The sequence below is a fragment of the Ceratotherium simum genome, chromosome 31, assembly GCF_057802395.1.
Source record: "Ceratotherium simum simum isolate JZ-2026a chromosome 31, ASM5780239v1, whole genome shotgun sequence".
In the NCBI taxonomy this organism is placed as follows: domain Eukaryota; kingdom Metazoa; phylum Chordata; class Mammalia; order Perissodactyla; family Rhinocerotidae; genus Ceratotherium; species Ceratotherium simum.
In genome coordinates, this window is record NC_141930.1 from 2,686,789 (window position 1) to 2,711,082 (window position 24,294).

General features: G+C 36.3%; 1 protein-coding gene across 5 annotated transcripts in view; it reads right to left on the reverse strand.

Annotated features, from left to right (window-relative positions):
• WWP1 (WW domain containing E3 ubiquitin protein ligase 1) overlaps positions 1 to 24,294 on the reverse strand; it is a 114,834-nt gene that overhangs the window by 57,383 nt on the left and 33,157 nt on the right. For 3 of the 5 annotated variants that reach the window (XM_087420365.1, XM_087420366.1, XM_087420368.1), the window contains 5 exons: positions 20,408 to 20,546; positions 19,636 to 19,760; positions 7,148 to 7,285; positions 6,989 to 7,055; positions 4,182 to 4,366 (listed from right to left, as the gene is read on the reverse strand). In XM_087420365.1, coding sequence (XP_087276491.1) covers positions 4,182 to 4,366; positions 6,989 to 7,055; positions 7,148 to 7,285; positions 19,636 to 19,760; positions 20,408 to 20,546 — 654 coding nt within the window. The remainder of the gene's footprint in view (positions 1 to 4,181; positions 4,367 to 6,988; positions 7,056 to 7,147; positions 7,286 to 19,635; positions 19,761 to 20,407; positions 20,547 to 24,294) is intronic. The other 2 variants (XM_087420367.1, XM_087420369.1) reach the window with 2 other exon arrangements.

Genomic DNA, 24,294 nt, shown 5'->3' on the forward strand with positions numbered 1-24,294 from the left:
AATAAAAAAAGGTCACACTTGAAAGCAGGTGTGGCTATAAAGGGGGTAGGGCGTGAGGGAGCCTTTGGTGACAGGGCAGTTCTGTATCTTGATCGCTGTGGTAGCTATATGAAGCCACATGGGATAAACTTGCGTGCACGCACATACACACAGAGCAGGGGTGACTGGTGAAATGTGAACAAGCTCTGTGGACCGTGTCACTACCAGTTTCTCAATTCTAATACTGTATTATAGTCATAGAAGACGGTAACATTGGGGGTGCTGTGAAGGGTGCAGGGGACCTCCCTGTATATCTCTTTGCAACTTTCTGTGAATCTAGAATTATTGAAAAATAGAAAGTTAAAAACAAAAATCTAATAAACTTGTGAAATCAGTTAGCCCTGTCTGAAACTCATCACACTGAGCTCTAATCTATTTTACTAACAAAACAATAATTACATATTAGAAAAAAGTCATTTCACACTAGAAGTGAGGGGCAGGGGGGAAGAAGTGGAAAAGAAAATAATATTTTTCTTAAATACCTGTCACTGTCCAAGGACTATGGTAGATGTTTTAGATTTATTATTTCACTTGACCTTCAAAACAATCCTAAAAGGTAGTTAACTGAATATTATCCTCTTTTTACAAATGGAGGAGATAAATTTTGAGGATGTTAAATTTGTCAAGGCCACACGGTTAACACATTAAGTGGTAGAGCTGGGATTTGAACCCAGTCCTGTAGAAGCCACATCTACTCTCTTCAATCATGACTGCCTCCCATTTTAGCTTAAAACAACTGCCAATATTCACAGGAACTCAAGTTATAGAACGGAGCCCCTTCATCAAGACTCAAAAGACCAGGGGGTGGGGCAGGGAAGCCTTCATAGACAATGCTGTCTCTGGCGAAAAAACACCATTTCTCAAACTGCTTGGCACAGGCCCACAATCTCTTACCTAAAGTGTGTTCCAGTTAAGTTAACTCACTAACTTTCCGGAATTTAGAAAGATGGTATAGCACATATGCTGTATCTTACACTACTACATGAGTATGTTTGGAGGATACACTGTAATTAAACACAATATTTCTGCAGCAAAATGTAGAGATACTCACAGTAAACATGATAAACTGTAATACCCTCAAGTCAGTTCTAGTCATTTTGTCACCAAATGAGTTTACAAAAAAAAATTTTTGCTTTTAAAGATTTTAGGAGTTTAGAATTGCAGGTAAGGGATTAAGAGCATGTAATGTCTTACACACAGAATACGTACACTCCCATCCCCACTACCACTTCAACAATGAAAACGGATTTTTAAAGTTTACATTCAAAAAAGGAATATCATCTTTGCACTAACACCTTAAAGCAGATTACCCCATTCTTTGAAAAGATACCTGAATTCATCCTCCTACTAAGGGATGACAGATCATACAAAAGACACTGGTTAAGTGGTTGCTACCAACAGACTAGGTTCCGGAAGGCTTTGTAAACCGGCCAATCAAATGATGACAGTTCAATTGTTTTGTCAGATGTCACCAACAATAATCAGAGAAGGAGAAAACACAGTCACTACGTTGGTTGGGGGAATATTATCTGAAGCCTATCATAGTATAAAAGATGAACAGTACAACTTTGAGACACTATAAAAATCACACACATCAAGATGAACAGGAAAGCCGAGAGCTAAGAGCTGATGTCAATTACAGCTCTTCTACCTCCCAGCTGTCACCTCCCTGTGCCTCAGTTCCTTCCTGAAAAAAAACTGAAAAATATCAGATCTATTTCAGAGAGTTATTGTGAGAGTGATATCAGCAAATGGATAGTGTTTAGAACATGCACAGCACAAACATTAACATTATTATTCTGATTGTCTTAGGTTTCCTTGCAGTTATTGTAACGTCAGGGGAATTATTTACAATGGAGCCTTCATTTCTAGTTCCTCACATATGTGTTTTATTTCACCTTGAAATCTCAAGAATAAGTAAGAATGTGGGAAGTGAATTTACTCCCAATGGAAAAGAGTCTATAAAGTATCTGACAAGCCATAGAGTGTAAATAAGAGATTCTACAATGAGGTGGCCTCGGTAAGTCCCTTCTGCATCAACATCTGAACATGCCCAACACTAAAACATGCAACTAACTGTGGTCAACGGATACTTGCACCAATCTATTCAACAGCTAAATACTTTAGAAAGAAGAGCTAATCTCCAAATTCCATATACTATAAATGGAGGGTGATGACAAGAACGAAATGGTGGTATAAGCCTTTCTAAAATGAGCATTCGATATAAACTAACACACGGACAGAGAGAACAGTTTGGTGGTTACCAGGGGAAAGGGAGTTGGGGGGTGGGCACAAGGGGTGAAGGGGTGCATTTATACGGTGACTGACATATAATAAGGTACAAGTGAAATCTCACAACATTATAAACTATTATGACATTAAAAAAATAAAAAATAAAATGAGCATTTGACATCCTTACACTTTTCATGAATCAGGAGTGGACTTAATAAATAACTAGCCCCGTTATCTAATTACTTCCAGAAAGAAGGAAATTACATCTATCATTCTGAATCCAATGATAATCCCATATAACAAATCAACTCATTCATTTGGTCACATAAGGGTATTTTCTTTTTTATAACCTCTTTGGAGAGTTCGCAGAAGTTACAGTGTTTTACAACAGAAATTTTTTTATGAGTGGATAACTAGGCTTTTTTCTTCATGTTTTCTGGTATAGGTAAATATTTGATCACTTAAAAAGGCATTGGACTCATGTTTTACTGCAAAGAACTCTGGTATTCACATAAACCATTTTTCTATGTGTTGTATTTTAAAAGAATAAATTATTGATCCTTCTTACTGGTATTTCCTCAGACTATTTTTTAAAACTGTAAAATTTAATTTAGGATAGACAATATAAGGCAGAGTTCTGTGAAACTCACTACTGTATTTACTTCCTTGGAATTATTAAGTATGTTCACACTATGGTGTCTTTTCATATATATCTATAAAAGATGGAGTATCAACTGTTTTAACTGGTCTGTTCTTAATTTAGAGACAATTCTGAATAATGTAAGATAATGTTTCCTTTTCTACTTTGCTAACGGAAATCTTAGACGAATGCTCATACTAGAAAGTAAGCCAGAATCAGAAAATAAATGCACTTTGCTCACTAATTTCACTCTGGTTATATGCACTGATCTTCTGTTCATTTTCCAGCCACCTTAATGACTAAAAAGTTCTACCTATTGTGGGTACTTAGGATCTGCAAGTCCATCTTATTTTAAAAAAGGGCAGCATTAATAAACAAATTTAAATTTTGTAAATAACCATTCATATGTCAGTTCCCATGTTTATAAAAACTCTCAGGATAACACATGGTAAATATCCCCCAACCCTGGGTATAAATACACAATTGTCTTACCTATAAATCCATCTATTTTCACTTAATTACTGAATTGCTTCTTTACATGTTTCTACTTTTGAATACTTTCTCATAAATAGACAAACACAGGAAAGAATACAGTGTTCTGGAATCAAAAGACCAGGATTCCAACTGCAGCCCCAGCACATATCCTAGTAATCTTAAGTGATAAGATGTTTGAGTTTCAAGAGATTCATTTGAAAGAGTTAATACATAAAGATCAAACAAACAATAATTTATGAATTTTACAGCTGAGTCCATTGAAAACCAGGATTATAGAGGAAATCTTCCTTAGGCATTCCTTCTACGATAGAATAACACTTACCCTTAGAAAATAGAAAATCTTCTGAGAGTTTTATCAGCTCACAGTACATTTTTCTACTAAGTTACATGCCAAGAAATAAATATTTGTATACTGCAAGACAAGTTAAGGAACCATTCATTACTGACAAATCAATGAATTCACTAAAGTTCTTCTGGAAATATATTCCATATTATGAATTAAATAGGTATTTTTTATAGCATAAAGGCTAAGAATCTAGCTATCACATAAGTATTTGCTTAGCGAAATGTGTGCTCTCTATATTTTTGGAATACCTTCATTAATAATTTAGAAAAATTCAAATAATTAGAAAAAATTTTAGGCATTGTAATTTTTAAATTCCTATTATAGAACTGAAGATTAAGAAAGACTGCACAATAAGAGAAGCATAGGCACAGATACATAAAATTTAATTAGCTTTCATTTAAACAATATGTCATAAATAGCCATGCTTACCAGTGTCATTGGCAGGCTCAGATGTGAGTGGTTTTGGAGCTGGTGTATTTTTGGGTCTGGCAGCAACCTGAGACGGAGATGAAGGTGTGTTCTCTCCATTAACTACATATGAACAGCAGGAGGTTGGGACGAGAGTGCTTGTAGGCACATGATTATCTGTTCCATTAGTACCTTCAACAGCCAACCTTTAAAAGAAGATGCTTTACTTCAACGAGTTAAGTACATTAAACAACTTTTCATCGGAATCTTCATAAGAACTATTTCCTAAGTTCTTAGCATTCAAGCAAAGTCATGAGACAGAGTAATGAACAAAAATATGACATGCTCTTATTAATTAGAGCTTCAATTACTCTCAGTTCTAAGTACACCACGCCAGCAGATAAAAATATACTGAAATATACAAATATACCAGGTCAAAATGAATTCAGCCCCTCAAAATAATGATCACACTGTACATTTTAAATATTTAAGTCTAACAATATTAATTTTTATTTTAAAAATGCTCTGAACTTTCTTTCAAAAAGCTCAAACTTATAAAAATCAATTCCAAACTAGTGTAATTTTATCAAATACTGGAAAATAAGCTGAAAAATCTTCAAATATTGATTACAAATCATTATATACTAGGCTTTAAAATAATGAATACATGATCAGAAAAAGCTAAATATTATATTGCAGAGTTAAAAGAATTTATAGTGTATAAATCAACTTCAAATAAATTAATAAAAACTGTAACTTAAATCTTATTGGCAGTGGCTAGGGAGTTGGGTGACATCATGTGAGTGATCAGGAGAGCTCTTCCAAACACACAGGGCATCCTGCAGCTGCTGTTCTCCACAAAGCAGCCTCACTGTTTTTTTCAAAATATAAATCAGATCACGTCCCCTTCCTGCTTAAAATCCACTGTATTTGGAACAAGATCTAGATTTCTTACTACAGTCAGCAAAGCTTTTCAAGGTCAGTCCCCACCCCTCTCTCAGTCTGATCTATTTCTGCCCAGCTCTGCCTGGCTCCCCTTGCAGCCGATATAGTGTATCAACTTTAGTGAATATGAAAAACATGCTGAAAAGACATCAAATGTTTATTACAAATTATTATATACAGGCAGTAAAACTATAATGTCTACAGGATTATCAAAAAATGGTTAAATATTATCTTCTAGACTTAGAAGAATTTGTAGAGCATAAATTAAGCAGAAATAAACTCAGCGTCTGCACTTGTACTTCCTCTGCCTGTAATGCTCTGCCCTCAGAACTCTGCATGCACAGTTCATTTTCTGGCTTTTTAACTTTGGCTCGAATGGCACTTCCTCAGAAATGATTCCCTGACATCTCTCTTAAAACAGGCTCCCTTCCACTCCTGTCACCTTGCCCTGTTTCAGTGACTTCACAGTTCTTATCGCTATCTCTAGCTAACTTATGTCTTCACTTGTTTACTATCTACCTTTATCCCACCAGAAGGAAAACTTCACAGGAGCAGGGCTGATACTCTTAGTGCGTGGACTGGCGCCTGGCACCAACGGGCACTCAGTAAGTATCTGAATAAGCACCCCCAGCCACTCAGCACCGATCAGCGACCCACGTGAAAGAACCCATCTGAAGTTCTCCTGGTGCTGCAGAGCTAATCTTTGATTCAAAACGTGTGGTTACCTAATAAACAAAACATTAGGTTTCAGACTGGTAACGATTCAAGCTCCTTCACCCATCTAAAACTGTATTTCGAAAATTATAAAAACAGACACATATATGCACGTGCTAATACATTTTAATCAACCTTATTGTTGTACCCTGTAAATTATAATATGGACACTAATATATTTATTTAAGCCAAATATATATTTAGAAGACATATTCTCTGTTTAAGTGCTCTGAAGAGAATCATTTAATGGTAATTTAGGAGTAATGATATTAGTTACTCTGTAGATTATAATAAAGGTCACACTTTGTCATATACTAGCATGCTTTTTCAAATGCAACAAGTCAGTTTTAGAGCAATATATTTTTATATTTTCAGGTGTTCATTCCATTATATTTGGTCTATTACATGCTTTTATTTCAATTTAAGTTATTTCAAATGGAAAGCCTCTATTAACTGTCATCAAACATAAATGCAAGGAAGTTTTTGAAATGACCGGATGATTTCTGAAGGAAGGCCACAATCTGTGGAGCACCTCTCTTCTAGTGATCTACAGGAAGCTGCCACTTCAGATAGCAGTGAGATACTCATTTTCCCACATTATCTGACTCTATTTATTTACTGATAAAATATGTCTAAATACAGATTTTAAAAGGCCATTTCCAATGAAAAAGAATGAAGTACTGATATATACTACAACATGGATGAACCGTATGCTAAAGAAAAGAAGCCAGTAACAAAAGGTCACATATTGTATGATTCCGTTTATAAGAAATGACCAGAATAGGCAAATCCATAAAGACAAAGTAGATTAGTGGCTACAGGAGCTGGGAGGAGAAAGGAACGGGGAGAGACTGCTGCTTGTGGGAACAGTTTCTTTTTGAGGGTGATGAGAATGTTCTGAAATTAGATAGTGGTAATGGTTACCCAACTCTGTGATTATACTAAAAAACACTGAAATGTATACTTTATAAGGGTGAATTTTATGATATATTTATTATATCTCAATAAAGCTGTTATTTTTTTAAAAACTACTTTTGCAAGAATTCAACCAAATGACGTGTTTAGATATGAGCTTTAAATTCTATGGCAAACTAAGGTTAAAATTACAAACTTCACATATGGGAAACGTTATATTACTCTGCCACAAATACTAAAATAAAATATTCTACCTGGTAGTTGCACTGGCCGAAGGCTCTCCATTTTCATGTAAGGCATCACCATTTTGCTGTATTTCTACTGAACAACAAGAAAGAAAGAAACTAGGTTTTTATATACTTCCTGCTGATTTTTTTTCCTTCAAATTTTAAAAAAACATAAAGTTAGCTTACTGGTTGGAGATGATCTGCAGTTTGTTAGATTTTCTTGCTCAATCACCAATCCATCAAGCACAACTGTTAATTCACCAGTTTGCACTATGCCATTCTTGTTTTCCAAGGAAAGTTTTAATTGTTCTTTCACTCTTTCCACTAGGAAAAAAACGATCCAAATTTAAAAGCTCTTGCCACATACAAAAATGTTTTAGAAATCCAAACTACATACCAAGAGTTAGTCTAATTCAGTGCCTGGCGTCTGCGTGTGGAAACAGTTACTTGCACTTTCACCAGCAGACCCTTCTACACGACACCAGGATCACGCCCTTTCACACCTCATTGCATAACTCCTCCCCACCCCCCACACTTTCAGTATCATCTGTAACTGCTCCTTTGCACAGTACAGACCTCAGAGAACATAGAAACATATCTAGACAATAATGCAGCAATTGCCGAAACCTGCTCTTCAGCCCAAGGTACCACATAAGATGTGGTTGAGGGAAAAATTCTGCATGCGACTCAGGTGGTTTGGTTACTAATTTTAGCTTTGCTACTTCCAGCTGTACTTTGACTAAGCGGTCAAACAACTTTAAGCCTTAGTTTCCTCACTACAAAATAGAGATAAGAGCATCAAACTAAAGGGATTGTCATAAGGTCCAAATGCAAAACCATACAGAAAGCTCTTGGCACCACACCTGACACATGGTAGGCGCTCAATAAATGGTAAGTACTGTGACAACAGTTTATTATTTCTTTTTTATATAAAACCAAATATTTCCTTCCTATTATTAGGATATCTAGTTCTTAAACTCAAGTTCATTTCGCTTCAACTTCTCTCCCACAGAATATATATTAAAAGTTATTAGTGATCCCTTTATTATACAAAATAAGGCCAATTACTTCAATCTGATCTTCACTGGCTTTCTGCAGTAATTTCTTTTGAAATCATGGAACATTTCACTTCTTAGATCAAGTCCTTGACTTTGGTCTTTCCTATATTTAACAAGTTGGTTTGTTTTTTTTTTTGTCCATTTACCAAATGTGCAGCATAAGCATACTGACTAATTCTCCAAGTACAGAAAACACAAGACAAAAAAATCTGAAATGACTAATTGCTGGATAGGAATTCTTTGCAAAAAATTTAAGAACAATGTAATAAAAGAGGACCTTACAGAATTCCTACCCCAACCATTTGCACCAACCTAAGCCTCATTTTCACTCCACATCACAAAAATGACATTAATAAAAATAATTAAAGAAACTAGGGGGAGTACAAAAGTAGCCCCAAAACCCCCATAAAGTTACAAAAGCATGAATTTCAACTTTATCTAGATTCTAATAATCTATATGTGAAGAAGAGTATATTGACCACCATTCTATTTCATTCTTGTCATCTCTCTCCATTTAAAGTTTCCGGAATTTGGAGGTTTGGCTCTTGTTCCTAAAATATTTAGCTGTTTGAGTAGCTTCTTAAAGAACAGCCTTTCAAAATCCTTTAGTGTAGGTCTCATGTTGGTAAATTCTCTCATTTTTTAATCTAAGTTATTTCAAGTATTCTCACCCTCGAAAGATTTGCTGGGCATGCAGTTTTACAATGATAATGATCTTCTCTCAACTCCTTGAAGATATTTTCCCATTATCTTCTCCTATTACGGCTAATTCTGCAATACTAATTTATAAATCTTTGCAAACAACCTGTTTTTCTCCATAGCTGCTTTTTGGTCTTTGGTGTCATGCATTTCACTTTGATGTATCTAGGCATGACTTTCTCGGGATATTATGGATCTGTGGATTCTTATTTTTCATTATTGTTCACCAACTTACAGCCATTATCTCTTAAAATATCTACCCTATTCCAACCTGTATTCCAGGGGTTAGCAAACTATGGTCTGCTGGCCAAATCTGGCCCATCAACCTGTTTTTGTAAATAAAGTTTTATTTAAACACAGCCATGCTCATTCATTTACATATTTTCTATAACTGCTTTCCTGCTACAATAGCAGAGTTGAACAGGTGCAACAGAGACAATATAGCCTGCAAAGCCTAAATATTTCCTATCTGGCCCTTTACAAAAAACATTTGCCAATCCCTGCTTATGGTGGCTTGTTCTTGTAATTTGTAATCTTTGATGGTGAGTTCATTCTCTGATATTAGTCTAAGGGTAATCTTTGGGCTTTAGTATAGTCAGGGTCTGTTTCTAACTCCGCCAGTGGTTTGAGGGCACCTCCAAGTGTCTAGACCACAGGAGTCCAAGCTCAGCTCCTATCTGGCTGTTAGCCAAAAGCTCAGTACCCTAAAGTGGCTATTCACTATTTTAACTCCAGTTCATAAGGTTTTCTTTGCCTTCTTTTTCGGAAGAAGGGGGGCCTTGGAGACCACCTCTGCCTCTTTGCAAAACGCATCAGTGCCACAAAAACTTGTGGACCTAGTTGTTCTGCAGGGCAAGGCCATTATACCGTCAAGTCTTTCACAATGCTAAACATGGAAGATTGGCGTATAACATTTTTGAATCATAAAATTGGGAGGATTACCACATAAATAATTTCCATCTACATGGGTATGTACGTGGTGGGGGGTGTGAGGGTATTATCCTAATTACAGTATAGACAACCTAACTCAGACACAGTCCTCCATTCAATACCTGAGCGCCCAGTGTGTGCCAGGTACTGTACTCTGGGAAGGCAGGATGAGCCCTGGCCAGCCTCAGGCAGACCTCCCTGACACTACTCTGCTTATTTCCTTCATCAGACTTACCACCAGAATGGGGGGGGGGGGGCGGGGGGGGAGTTTACCTCCCTAACTAAACTGAAGTCTCCAATAGAGCAGAGATCTTGTCCACCTAATTCAGTCACATAGCTTCCGTATCTGACACAAGCTGATTTTTCCTACCTCCTAGACATTCTTCCTTAGTTTTAATAGGGTAACAGAACAATCTGAGTCTCTGTGAAGCTAGGTATATAACTAGAAAATTTATCCTGTAATCATGGATTTGTCGAAAACAAATGCTCTTTCTGTCCCCACAGAAAACAAAAGATCTTCAAAAATCTTGGTTTTTAAGGTGTTTCAGATTTAGATTTAGCTCAGTCACATTCTGAAGCTACTTTTAGAAATTGCTTGCACACTATATTATCTATTGCTAAGTAACAAATTATTTAAAACTTAGTCACTTAAAATAACAATAACCACTTATTATTGCACACAGTTTCTGTGGGCGGGGAATTCGGAGGTGGGGCTGGAAAATCTGCTTAAAAAGTGGTTCATACAGGTAGCGGGCAAGTTGGTGCTGACTGCTGAGAGGCAGCCCGGTTCCCCTTCATCTAGGCCTCTCTACAGGGCTTCTTGAGTCCTCACAATGGTAACTCGTCTCCCCTTGAGTGAGTAATCCAAGAGACCAAGGCCAAAGCTGGAATGCCTTCTACGATCGAGTCTTGGAGGTCATATACCATGACTTCCGCCATACTCTGTTTGGCACACAGACTACGTCTGATTCAGTGGGGGAGGGGACTCCATAGAGGTGTGAAACACCAGAAGGTAGGAATGCTTGGGAGCAATGTGAAGGCTGGCCAACATACACATAAATATGATGATAGTAGAATTTTAGGGAAAAAACGAGTGCATTAGGTTATAAAGCTTGTAAGCAACAGGCTGAGAATAACCAGGTTTTCCGATTCCTAAGTCTTTCTATTACATCATACTATAAGTCAACGTGCAATAACTCACGAAATCCCTATCTCCTATCATGTGATAAAATAAATTTCAGAATTTACAGAAGGAATTAAAGTAAAAGTAAAGTAATAAATGTGCAAGAACAAAATAGATAACTATCAAACACAAGGATTAGAAAGGATTCTCTGAGCACTACAAACAACAGAAGATGAATAAACTTTAATGACTGAAAAAATATTAAACTTCTATAAATCAAAACTGAGGATAAAAAATACAGAGGCAAATGATGAACAAGGAGAAAAAAGTAAGAGCTCTTATAAATCAGTGAAAAAACAAACCAATAGAAAAATGTACAAAGAATATAAGACAATCACAAATTATGAAATATGAACAAGCAATAAACACCTGACTACATTAATAATCAAAGAAATGTTTCGATAAAAATCTTCACCTTTTTATCTATCAGCGTGGCCAATATTTCCAAATAGGCACTCACACATGCTGTATTGTGCACACAAATTAACATAAGCCTTCAGGAAGGCACCTGGACAGCTATACAGAGCTAGAGGCTTAAAGCTGCTCATTCCCTTTGACCCCGTAATTCCAACCCTACAAACCTTTCTAAAGAATAGAAATGCACTTATATTACAGATATAAAGACACAGTTTGTTTAAAACCTCAGCTGTAAAATATCTTTGTACTGAAAGCAAGTGAATATAAAAAAGAGAACTTAAGACTTAGTAAACTAAACAAGTAACTAGTAATACCTAAGTAAATAGGCTAAAGCAAATTTTTAAATAAAATTAAATTTGACTATGCTCTGTCTTCTATCATAACTGACACATTTCTCTGCTGTGTTTCCCTACCATTCAGTGGAAAGAGATAAATGGTCATTGTAAAGCATTTTGAACATAAGTCAATTTGAAGTGAACTTAAGGGATTTCAAAATGCTTTCCTTCACAAAAGCCAAGTTCTGGGTTCAACTAACATCATTAAAAACTCAGTGTAATTCCCAGTGTTCGAATGGCAGTCATCTGACACTGCTCTGGAATGTTTAAAGTGGCTCTGTCAGCCGCAAAATTGAAATACAAAATGTATACACTCCAGCATGAGAATTAGCTACACATCTTCCTACCCATGAATACAGTGACAAAATTCTCTCCTTAACTAAACTCCAGCAGCCTCCTCGGAGCCTCTTCTCAACTTGGCCTCAACCTTGGCCTATAAACACTGCAAACTCAGCATGAATGATTTCGTCCACCGCCATCCCCCAAACATTAAAAGACTTGAACAAACACTAACATAGTTTCTAACAGCTCAAGGCTGCATCCCTGGGATCACCCCAGCCCCACTTATACAGTGCCTGCCTCAGAAAGCTGAGGCCTGCGAAAAGAATTTACCATGTCCCAGCCAACACCTGGGATGGCCCCTGACCACGCCTTCTTACAGCATGCATTACAAACAGCTTACAACGGTGAATCCTTCCTGGCCCTTTGAGATGCACATGTTATCTCCTATAACTCAGGAGTGTCTTTCCCAAGGACCTGAAAGCCATTCCTCTGAAACATAATCATCAGGAAAGACAGGGTCTCCCAGTCTATGGGAAAACGGAATTCTAACTAGCAAAGCTGGCCTAACCACATTTACACTGATCAACCCTAATTTTTCACTTCCCTGACTCTACCCAGCATCCGCTTGCTCCCCTCTCCCCATTCTCCCTTTAAAAGGCCCAGTCACCTTTGTCCAAGGTAAAGTTGAGTTCAGTTCAAGCTGGATTCGCTTCCTTATTCCAATACTATATTATTGATTAACCTCTGTTCTTAACAGTTTTTTTGTGTGTGTCAGAGGAAGATCAGCCCTGAGCTAACACCAATGCCAATCCTCCTCTTTTTGTGGAGGAAGATTGGCCCTGGGCTAACATCCTTGCCCATCTTCCTCTACTTTATATGGGACGCCGCCACTGCATGGCTTGACAAGCGGTGCGTCGGTGCGCGGCCGGGATCTGAACCTACGAACCCCGGGCCACAGCAGCGGAGCGCGCACACTTAACTGCTACCCCGCCAGGCGGGCCCTGTCCTTACCACTTTAACTAGTGTCCAGCTTTGTTTCTTTGACAACAGAGGGATTTTTCCTTTGCAACTTAAAAAATTGTGTGGTTGAGAGGAAAAAAATATACCTCAGATATCAGTATCTAATGCTGGTGACATAAAGAAAAGAAAGCGAAAAATACCACACATCTCTGCAGAGCCAATTAAATAACTTCTACAATTTAGAATGGTATTCAAATGATCTGAACGCAACACTGAAGGTTAACTGAGGTGCAAATGAGGGCTTAAATCCACAGAAGTTTTGAGTCAATATATTAGAGGACTGCATGAGCAAAAGCTTTGGACCCTACCCATTAGGCTTATCACATGAAACCAAGGAAGGTTAAGGCCTTGAAGGCTCACTAGGATTAAAATAGGAAGAAGAGGAGAAATTTCCCCAGTAAGTTGCAGTTGGATTTTTACCGGGAAAATACGATGATTTTATGTTGGGCTAGTTGTGGGTTTTATTTAAGGCTATGGATGGCTATAACAATGCATATTACATTATGAAGGCTGAAGAAGTAAACATCTTCAAAAATAGAAGAAACAGCTAACCAAATGAATGAATACTCCAATCTTACCCCAAATATATCAGGAGAATGGATATGTAAAAACATGAATTTATGAGAAGAAAATGTCAGGGCCATGAGTACAGGAAGGAATTAGCCTCATAAATCCGAAGAGGAACAATGACCTTGACAATTGCAAAATGCATTTTGATATGGGAGACTGCTGAATTCATACTATGGTGGAAGTGGGGGAGTGATCAGAAACTGTGTCTTCTTTATACGTTTCTTTCTTAAACTCAACAAATGTTCCTTTAATGAAGAAAAGTCCTAAATCCAAAGAAGTTAAAAAACAACAACTTTATGGGTTTCTAACTTTTGTCAAGTTATCAGAGCATATAAAAGGTAAAATATGCAACTTCTGGGAAGACAGGAAGCTTTGAACCAAACATCAAAACAACAAAGGCATCTTTATTTAAACAATCATAAATGGTAAGAAATGAAAAATAAGTCTTACTGGCTGTTAGCAAATGGGAAAACAAAGTTAAAAAAAGCAACTCGGGTCTGATTTAAAAGACTGCAGAGGTCAAAAGAATAAATCCTTAAGTTATACGGAAAAATTTTTTAAATCTTAGGCAAATGAAATAAGATTTACTGATCAACATATGCTATGAGGACTTTTAAATACAATCTTAAGAACTATTATAAAAGAAATTACATATTTTTTAAAAACTAGAAATACAATGGTAAACATGAAAACTTAAAAACAACATTGGAGGCAACAAAGAAAGGAGTTACAAATAATCAAAACAAATACAGACCAAGCAAACTGATGACACAGGAGACAAACCTAGGAAAAAAGATCATTAGGACTAAATTATATCAATAAGGACGCCAGAAGAAACACAAACAACAGAAGGCAGAGAATCATAATGGGGGAGAAATTCAGAAATTTTTCTAAAATAGAATATAGATTTCAGACTAGCAATTAAGAAAATACACTAAGAAGCTTCCAGAATTGACCCTTACATGAAAGATAACCTGACAGCTACTAATAAAAATTAAAACTTCACAAAAGAGAAAGATAAAATAAGCAGGCAAAAGGAAAGGAAAGCTTACTTTTTTGAAAAACAGGAATAAATTCTCATTTTGTAATTCAAACAATAAAAAAAAAGTTGCAGGCTGCATTGTCCAATATGGGAGCCACTAACCACATGTGGCTGTTTCAAGTTCATTAAAATGAGAATTTAAAATTAAGCTCCTTAGTTGTACTAGCTACATTTTAAACGCTCAGTTGTCACAAGTGGCCAGTGACTATCATACTGGACAGCACAGATAGAGAACATATCCACCATCGCAGAAAGTTCTATTGAACAGCCGCTTTTAGAGAACTGTGAGAATAAATCTAACTTTTCATTCTGAAGACAGAAGAAAATTACATAAAGATCCAAAACACCAAAAGAGTGTGTCAATAAAATTCAGTGGTACTGGGATTACACAAGAATACATTTAAAAAGTTTAGAAATCAAGATTATGGTCAGGACAAGTGGCAACGCAAATTATAATCCGTGCTGTTACTCAGACTGTCGTTCTTGGTGCTCCCTTCTTCACAAGATCCTTGGTAGATCATCCTTATTTAAGTGGTTCTAATATAAACATGTGCCCAATAAAACAGAAATATCTAACATACAGCTCCAATACTAATGAAAGAAGGAGTAAGAGTCACGTAAGGTATATACAGCAACCATAAACACCAGTTTAGGATAAGAGAAAGTTGGACCATTACCTATAGGAAAAACTTCATTCCTACATCAGAATGATATTCAAAGTTTCTTCAGTTATAGATGATTATTACAACTAGTTTATGTTTTTATTTGATTATTTATTATACCGCCACCCTATTCCAGAAAGGATTTAGGGCAAGTTTAAGTAAACTTATGTTGAAAGATAAGGGTAGTTTAGAAAAAGTTACATTCCAATAGCATTTAGACAAAAATAATGAGTTCACTACAGAGCCTGCATCATTGTCAAGACAAAAAAAGGGGGAGAACCTGCTACATAAGTGGAACACAAAATGTTAGTGGGCCAAATCCATCCACGTGATAAGAAAAATTAATACCGTGGAAAAAACTGGGTAGCAAGAGGAGAACATTCACTTAGATTACTTTTGTACACCATTCTCCATAATAATTCCATGTATGTTAAAGAATTAAATATAAAGACACACTAAACAAATGTAAAATTATTGAAAATACGAAGGAAGTGATGAGTGACGAAGACATTGCTCTTCTGAAAGGAGAACAAGCAAAGGATACTCAGAAGATCAGGAGAAGACGAGCTGGACAGAGCACTCAGAGTATATAGTAAGCTCTAAGTGGAAATTAACACTGAATTAAGACTCTAGGTGTTAAAGGTGTTAAAAGCAGGAGTTGGATTTGTGCTTCTAGGCAAGTGGTTTTCAAAAGAGTTTGAGAAAGAGCGTCCCAAGAAATTAATTCAGGAACCGTGGGGGTAACAAGAGCTAAAGGCATGTCACTGTGTGTATGTGCATGCTTGAGTAGTCCAGTACTGCCGTATGCTTTAGATACAGTACGATTCTATAGTAAGATTTTATTTGGATAAGCAAGTTTCCTAAAATTCAAACCTCTGGCTGTTGACTGTGGAAAGCACTGAACAATACAGACGAATAAGACAGTCTCTGCTTTCAAGCTGCTCATTAATTCCATTATGTTTGTGATTTACAGATTTTATAAGGGCCATCTCAAATTCTTACAACATTTCCTACCATGACTAAACCATGTCCCTACATCGCTAACATGACCCTAGAATATCATGGCCCCCACAAATACTTCTTCTGGTTCCAGTTACCCCCTGCATATTGTAATCTGCCTTTAAGGACTTTTATCTTGTCTACTATTCATACCACAGACTTTTTTTTAAAGTGTCTTGCCAGAAACCATATTGGAACTTTTCAGCATGCCAGATCCAGGGCTCCTTAAAGCCCAGACCAGCTTGCAATGTTGTTCTCTTCTTTCACTGTCACAAGACCTAAAACCTCCGTCTACTTGTATTTCCTGTCAGGAGATTCCGCTCCCACTTCATCCCTTAAAAATCTGTTCTCTGTAAACAAGTGTGCGACAGAGACATAACCCTGGAATATCCCTCCACTGCAGCCTTTTATACAAGCATACAGATTCTACTCATTTAAGGCGCATGTCATCAAACATCATCTCGATACAGCACACCTCCGAAACACAATACCTTTTTATAACAACCTTGCCTCCCAGGCTGGTGAGTGAACTCTAACTTGACAGAGGAGACAGGGAATGTTTTTAGTACTGAGTATCTTTATCATCACTATGTCGTCATGTTTTAGTTGGGGCTATTATTTTGTTCTTAAACAGTTCTTATTTGTTTGCTTCTTTTAAAAGTAAATACCACAACACCCCCAAAATTTAACTAGAGCTCATTCAACTGATACCTAAGTAAAATCTAGAGTCCAAGAGGTTAAATGAAAGGCAACCAAGAATTTTATCAATTATAAGTGTATTTTTAAATTCTACAAGACTGTCTCGAACCGTATTAATTTTCTATTACTTCTAATCAAAATTAAGCAGTAAGAATCAGAAAACCTGTATTCTAGTCATAACTCCACAAGTACTTGTGTTCTTGAGCAAGTCACTTACATTAAGTTATTTTATCAATAAAATGAGTGACCAGGATTAATGCCATAGGTTTCTTCTACCATTAAAGCACTATGATTCTATCACAAATTTAATTGTTTAAATTAATTTACTTACCTTTTGTTATGGGCTAAATTCTGTCCCCCCCCCCCCCCCCCAGAAATGCATATATTGAAGTCCTAGCCCCTGGTACCTCAGAAGGTGATTCTATTTGGAAATGGGATCTTTAAAGAGGTCATTAAGTTAAATGAAGTCATTAGGGTGGCCCTAATCCAATACGACTGGTGTCCTTATAAGAGGAAATCTGGACACAGACACATGCACAGAGGGAAGGCCGTATGAGGATACAAGGAAAGATGGCCATCTAAGCAAAGAGAGTCCTCAGAAGATATCAACCCTGCCAATACCTTGATCTTGAACTTTTAGTTCTAGAATTGCGAGAAAATACAATTCTGTTGTTTAAACTACTCAGGCTGTGGTATTTTGGTACGGCAGCCCTGGTAAATACACCTTTCAATTATCCAAAAAAATCTACTGACTGCCCACAGCATACAGGATGCTACTACTACAATCTCTTAAGCCACTGACTTCAGAAATGTATGAATGTTTATAAAGTTTTATTGTTCCTCTGGGCATATTCTGCTCAACTAAATCATAAGAGACAACTTTAAGTTTATATATTTTATAAGAGTTTCATTTCAAAGTATATTGACATTACAACCTTCCTACAACAATCATTTTGGCAGATAAGTATTATAATCTTTGTATGGAAGATAATTATAATCTTTATATGAAGGTTCAGTACAGTCTAATAGAACAATTGAAAACAATCTAAATGGCAACAATAGCACAGTTTAAAAAAATTACAGCAAATGATAAAATTTTATAAAACTACTAAAATCAGCTTTCAAAGAATACCACTGAATTATACATGGAAATGCACATTACCACTGAATTATTATACAGGGAAATGCACATTAAGAGAACTAAGCAGAATATGAAACTGAATATGATCCCAATTGTTATACACTTATACATGTAAACAAAATTCATCAAAATGTTAGCAGTTACTATCCCTCAGCTATGAGATTAAGACAAATAAGTATGAGTACTAAAAAAGAGGTTCTATGCAAATGCTTATTCCAGCACAAAAATAGCATAAAAATAGGTGAAACAAAATATTCAATTCTGAAATAATATGGGTTAACTGAGGTATTACATATCCATACCAATAACACCTTATAGCCAGGAAAAGTACAAATCCAGCCACCATCAGACCAGGGGAGGTTTCATATGCTTACAAAACCAACTACCTATTTCCATCACCAAGACAGTTTTCACGACCAAAAAACAAGCCACAGCAGAGCAGAGAATCAAACTTTCAATGCTTCAAGAGAATATCTTTTTTTAAATCAGAATACATAAAAATTAGTGTGGCTTTTACATTTACTTGACCCATAACTCTTTATGGTTAAAAACTACATCAAAAATTGATTTTTAAATTATATGTGGATTTTCTTTTTTGTTAAAAACAGAAAAAAACTTTTAAAAAGAAATCAACTTATCATTTTAAATATTAGTATTTTAACCCTTAACCCGGCGAATCTACTTTTAGGAATTAATGAGAAAATTTCTAAGGAAATAAGAAGACAAATACAAAGATTTACATATTTGAATAAGGGCACTAGTTTGAGTGAACTACAAGAAACTGCCTAAACGTCAAACAAAAGGCTACTTAACTAAATTATTGTGTGAAAAAACATTACACGGTCCTTAAAAATCATAAACTTGAATTCTGGTGTTTAACCTTTGGATCACACAGTATTTTGAGAATTTGATAAAAGGAATGAACTCTCTTCCCAGAATTAGAATATATGTATAAACTCCCAAATTTTTTAATACAATGATAGGAGGCTTACAAATAATTGAAGCTTAAACTATCCTAAGAATACAAAAACTTAATAACATGGAGAAATTATAGTGTTAAATGAAAAAAGCAGGGGATAAACTAGCAGATGCAAAGAAGAAAAAAAACATGTGCTTGTGTCTATGAACAAGAAAAAGACAAGAGACCAAATTATTAGGAGTGGTTATCCTTGCATAGCAAATTCACAGATAATTTATCTTCCTTTGTGATTTCTATATTCTCCATGTTTTCTACAAAGCACTAGTTATGAAATGAAAAAAGAAAATTTAAGAGTTAGAATGTATTTTGTCCAAACACAACTGTTATTAACCAAGTAACAAAGTACAGTAGGCTAAGATAACGATCATGATTTCAAGTTTTAAAGTATATAATAGTAAGTAAATGATAAATCACTGATAAGCACTGACAATAGGGCACTCATGGATGACTGAGGTCTTTCTATAAATCTGTAGGATGGAGAAAGGCCTCAGTAAATATTTCCTATCTTACATAACACCACAACTTAAAGCAATCACAGGCAATAACTGAAGTTCTCCTCTATAAATACAAAACTAGTTTTTGCTTTTGGACTTCAGGATACTTTCAAAGTGTCTAAAATAAAACTTTTAAAGAAACAAAGGTTAGAACAAAAACTTACATTTTCTATTGTGTATTAACAGAGCTTGTTTCAAATCTATTGTTGCTCTTCCTAATAAAGCATCTGCTTTTAAAGTGTGATGACTCCAAACTCGAAATTCCAATGTAGTCTGTGGGGTCACATTTCTGTAAGGGTAAAATTACAACAAAAATACAGGAGTAACACCATTATTCTAAGTGATAATTCCTATTAAATAATCATTTGCTTCAATAATTTTTAAAAAGCCATGAATTCAGTTTACTTGAGGAAAAAATATTGTATGGAATAGTAAACTACTTGAATTATAAATAAAAACAATATTTACTTTTACATTAGGACTTTTAATAACTAGGTAAGAATTTTTAGCAAACTAAAACACCAGCAATACATCATAAGTCTGAGACTTCACAACAACACTATTTCAATTTGAACAAATTTCTAAAGATATAAGACAAGTGAAGGCATTAATTACAATACAAAAATTTATTACATTATATTTCAGAAATGACAAAATTAAGGATGACTGATTTTCTGCCCTATTTATTTTTACAAGACAGTAAGAGAAAATATGGCTATATAGAAACAATTTAGTTTATAAAGGAAAAGCAAGGATTATTATGTCTTCTCTCTAAAGAAAATGAAATTAACTAAAAACTTTTGCATACTTTAAATTGTCCATTCACACTGGAAAAGAACACTCAATACTTTGAAGTCATCTTACAAAATGATTAAAAAAAATTCAAGAAGTACCCTCCTTTTTGAGGGTTTTGCATTTTTTATACAAGGGACTTACACAGTGAGCTGTTCATCCCATTTTGGATTAGAAGAACTACTGGATTTTGCTGTTTTCTTAATCTCTCCATCCACAACTACTTCTGTATATATTGTTGTTCCAAACCAGTTCTTTTTTCTTTTTAGTTTGGCACTAGAAACTAACAGAAATATGATAATCACTAGTGAATATATGTAGCCAAAAAGCAGTGTTTTCTATTAACAAATCAATAAAAATGGAACTGCGCTTCTTGTGCAGCGCGAACTCTTTTCACTGCCAGAACGAAAAACAACAGTTGATAATGCCTGAGAGCTGTCTGAATTTTTTTAAGTTTTATTGAAATATAATTCACATACCATATAATTCATCCATTTAAACTATACAATTCAACGGTTTTAATATTCTCACAGAGTTGTGTAACCCTCACCACAATCAATTTTAAAACATAGTCATCACCCCAAAAAGAAACCCCAAACCACTAAGCAGTCACCCTATTTCCTCTGAACCCCTCCCAAACCCTCTCCTCCCCCAGCCTTAGGCAACTACTAATCTGCTCTCTGTCTCTATAGATTTGGCTATTTGGACATTTCATATAAATGGATTCATACAACACGTCTTTTTGTGACTGGCTTCTTTCACTTAGCATGTTTTCAAAGTTCATCCATTTGTATCAGTACCGCATTCCCTTTACTGACAAATAACATTCCACTGTATGGATAAACCACTTTTTATTTATCCATTCATCAGCTGACAGACATTTAGGTTATTTCCCCTTTTCGGCTATTGTGCACATACTGCTATGAACATTAGTACACAAGTCTTTGCATGGACCTATGTTTCCATTCCCCTTGGCATAGACCTAGGAGTGGAACTGCTGGGTCATACGGTCACTGTGTTGAATAATTGCCAGACTATTTTCCAAAGTGGCTGTATCATTTCACAGTCCCACCAGCAGTATATAACGGTTCTGATTTCTCCACGTCCTCACCAACCATTTCAATTTAATACTGAACTGCGTCAAGCGTAAGTGTCTTCAGATTCAACATACCTATTAACCTCTCTGCCAGGTAGTATTCATAACTTGCCTATCGGAAATTAAACAAACTTTGGCAATTTAAAAAGGGTTTACCTGGCAAGTTGGTTTCAAAAAAAAATCAAGTATTTGCTTTTTCAAATAAAAACTCTGAAATCAAAATGTCATTATAGAAGTTAATCACACCCTTTACAGAAAGTGAATTTTAAATCTAATTGACCTAAGATTTGGAGGAAGACTTAATTTAGGCTAAACATTTGATTTTAAATAACTTTTACAACTACTAATTCAAATGGGGAATACATACTTCAGGGAAAAGTACTGACTATCAAGCAGTAATAACAACTTATCAAGATCACCTCTATAGTCAACTACCTATGAACACCAAGGATCTGAGACGAGAAAGGGGAAAACCCCTTCTCTGCCATACCTGTACCACATGTTAAGGATATGAACATAAATAAACTAATGTAAGCTTCCATTCTGCTGTGAGAGAAGAGTAATGTAAATAATAGTCACACACATAAATCACCAAAATATGGTGTGATAAATGCTAAGCTGAAGTACAGTGTTTGAACCGTAGTCCTCAACTAATATCTGAAGAACAGGAAGAGAGGCTCAAAGGAAATACTATTTTACATACTGGCAACATAAAGCAATCAAAGGGGATTCAACGTTATGCCTGAAGAGTCACTACCAGGGTTTTGGCAAAACTCACTTCCATCCTTCTCTGTTCCAAACTGTTCCAAGGTCAACACCCCTAGAGTGATAAGAAGACACAGGCTTCTCTCTCCCAAGAAATCCCCCAACCAAGATCCTTCACTCCAAATACAAGTGCCATTTTCTCAGTATATGCAGGTCTTATCTACATAATGGAAGAAGGGGAAGGCAGTATTGGATGGTGTTAAAAGCACAGGGTGTCTTTTCAACAAATGGTGCTGGGACAACTGGACATCCACACAGAAAAATTAATGTAAACATAAACCTTACATCCTTCACAAAAATGAACTCAAAATGTAACAGAGACCTAAACATAAAATAGAAAACTATACAACTCCTAGAAGATAACAGAGGAGGAAACCTCAACGATCTTGGGTATGGCAGGGACTTTTCAGATACAACATGGAAGGCATGATCCATGAGAGAAGTAACTGATAAGCTGCACTTCATTAAAATTAAAAACTTCTGCTCTGCGGAAGAAACGTCAAGAGAATGAGAAGACAAGCCACAGATGGAGAGAAAATATTTGCAAAAGACACATATGACAAAGAACTGTTGTCCAAAATATACAAAGAACCCTTAAAACTCAACAATAAGAAAACAACCCGATTTTAAAAATGGGCTAAAGATCTTAACAGACACCCCACCAAAGAAGATACAGAGGGCCGGCCCCGTGGCTCAGCGGTTAAGTGCGCGCGCTCCGCTACTGGCGGCCCGGGTTCGGATCCCGGGCGCGCACCAACACACCGCTTCTCCAGCCATGCTGAGGCCACGTCCCACATACAGCAACTAGAAGGATGTGCAGCTATGACACACAACTATCTACTGGGGCTTTGGGGAAAAAAACATAAATAAATAAAATTATTAAAAAAAAAAGTCATCTTATAAAAAAAAAAAAAAAGAAGAAGATACAGAGATGGCAAATAAGCTCCACAGCACGTGTCATCAGGGAAGCGCAAGTCAGACAGCCAGCCACCACCACACAGCTAACAGACGGCCAAAAGCTGGGCACGCACACCACCGCACGCTGGGGAGGGTGTGGAGCCACAGGAACCCTCACTCACTGCTGGTGCAATGCAAGATGGTGCAGCCACTTGGGAAGACAGTTTGGCAGTTTCTTACAAACTAAACATAAGCTTATCATAGGATCCAATGACTGCACTCCTTGGCACTTATCTAAAGAAGATGAAAACTCATGTCCACACAAAAACCCACACTTGGAAGTTTACAGCAGCTTTATTCATAACAGCCCAAACTTGGAAGCAACCACCATGTCCTTCAGTACGTGAATGGAAAAACAAACTGTAATTCATCCAGATAACATTAATCAGAACTAAAAAGAAACGAGCTATCTAGCCATGGAAAGACATGGAGAAACCAAAATGCATATTACTAAGTAAAAAAAGCCAATCTGCAAAGGCTACATACTGCATGAGTCCAACTATATAACATTCTGGAAAAGGCACAACTAAGGAAACAGTAAAAAAAATCAGTGGTTGCCAGGGATTAGGGCAGAGTAAGGGAACAGGCGAAGCACAGAGGATTTTTTGGGCAGTGAAAATACCCTATATAATACTCTAATGATAGACACGTGCCATTAAACATTTGTCCAAACCCAAAGAATGTTCCACACCAAGAGTGAACTGTAACGTAAACCATGGACTCTGGGTGACAATGACGTGTCAGTGCAGGTTCATCAATTGTAACAAATGTACCGCTCTGTTGAGGGATGTTGATAATGGGGGATGGTGTGCATGTGTGGCAGCAGGGGTACACAGGAAATCTCTGTACCTTCCTCTCAATTTTGCTGTGAACTTAAAACTGCTCTAATAAAATAAAGTCTTAAAAAAAAAAGCACTGAGCTGAACACATCTGGGTTCATACTTTAACTCTGCCCCTTACTAGATGTCTGACCTTAAGTCAGTCAATCACCCTCTCTGACCCTCAATTTTCTCATCTGAAAAATACGGGACCAATGGTACCTGATTCTTAGGACTGGTGAGTGGAGGCATGCAAAGTACTAATATCATCAATGAACTCCTGGCACCCAACAGTGGTGCCTATTACTCTATTATTATTACCGATGGCATAGTATTAACTCTTCTGAGTTAATTACAGATACATTCATAACACATCCATTATATACCTTTAATTA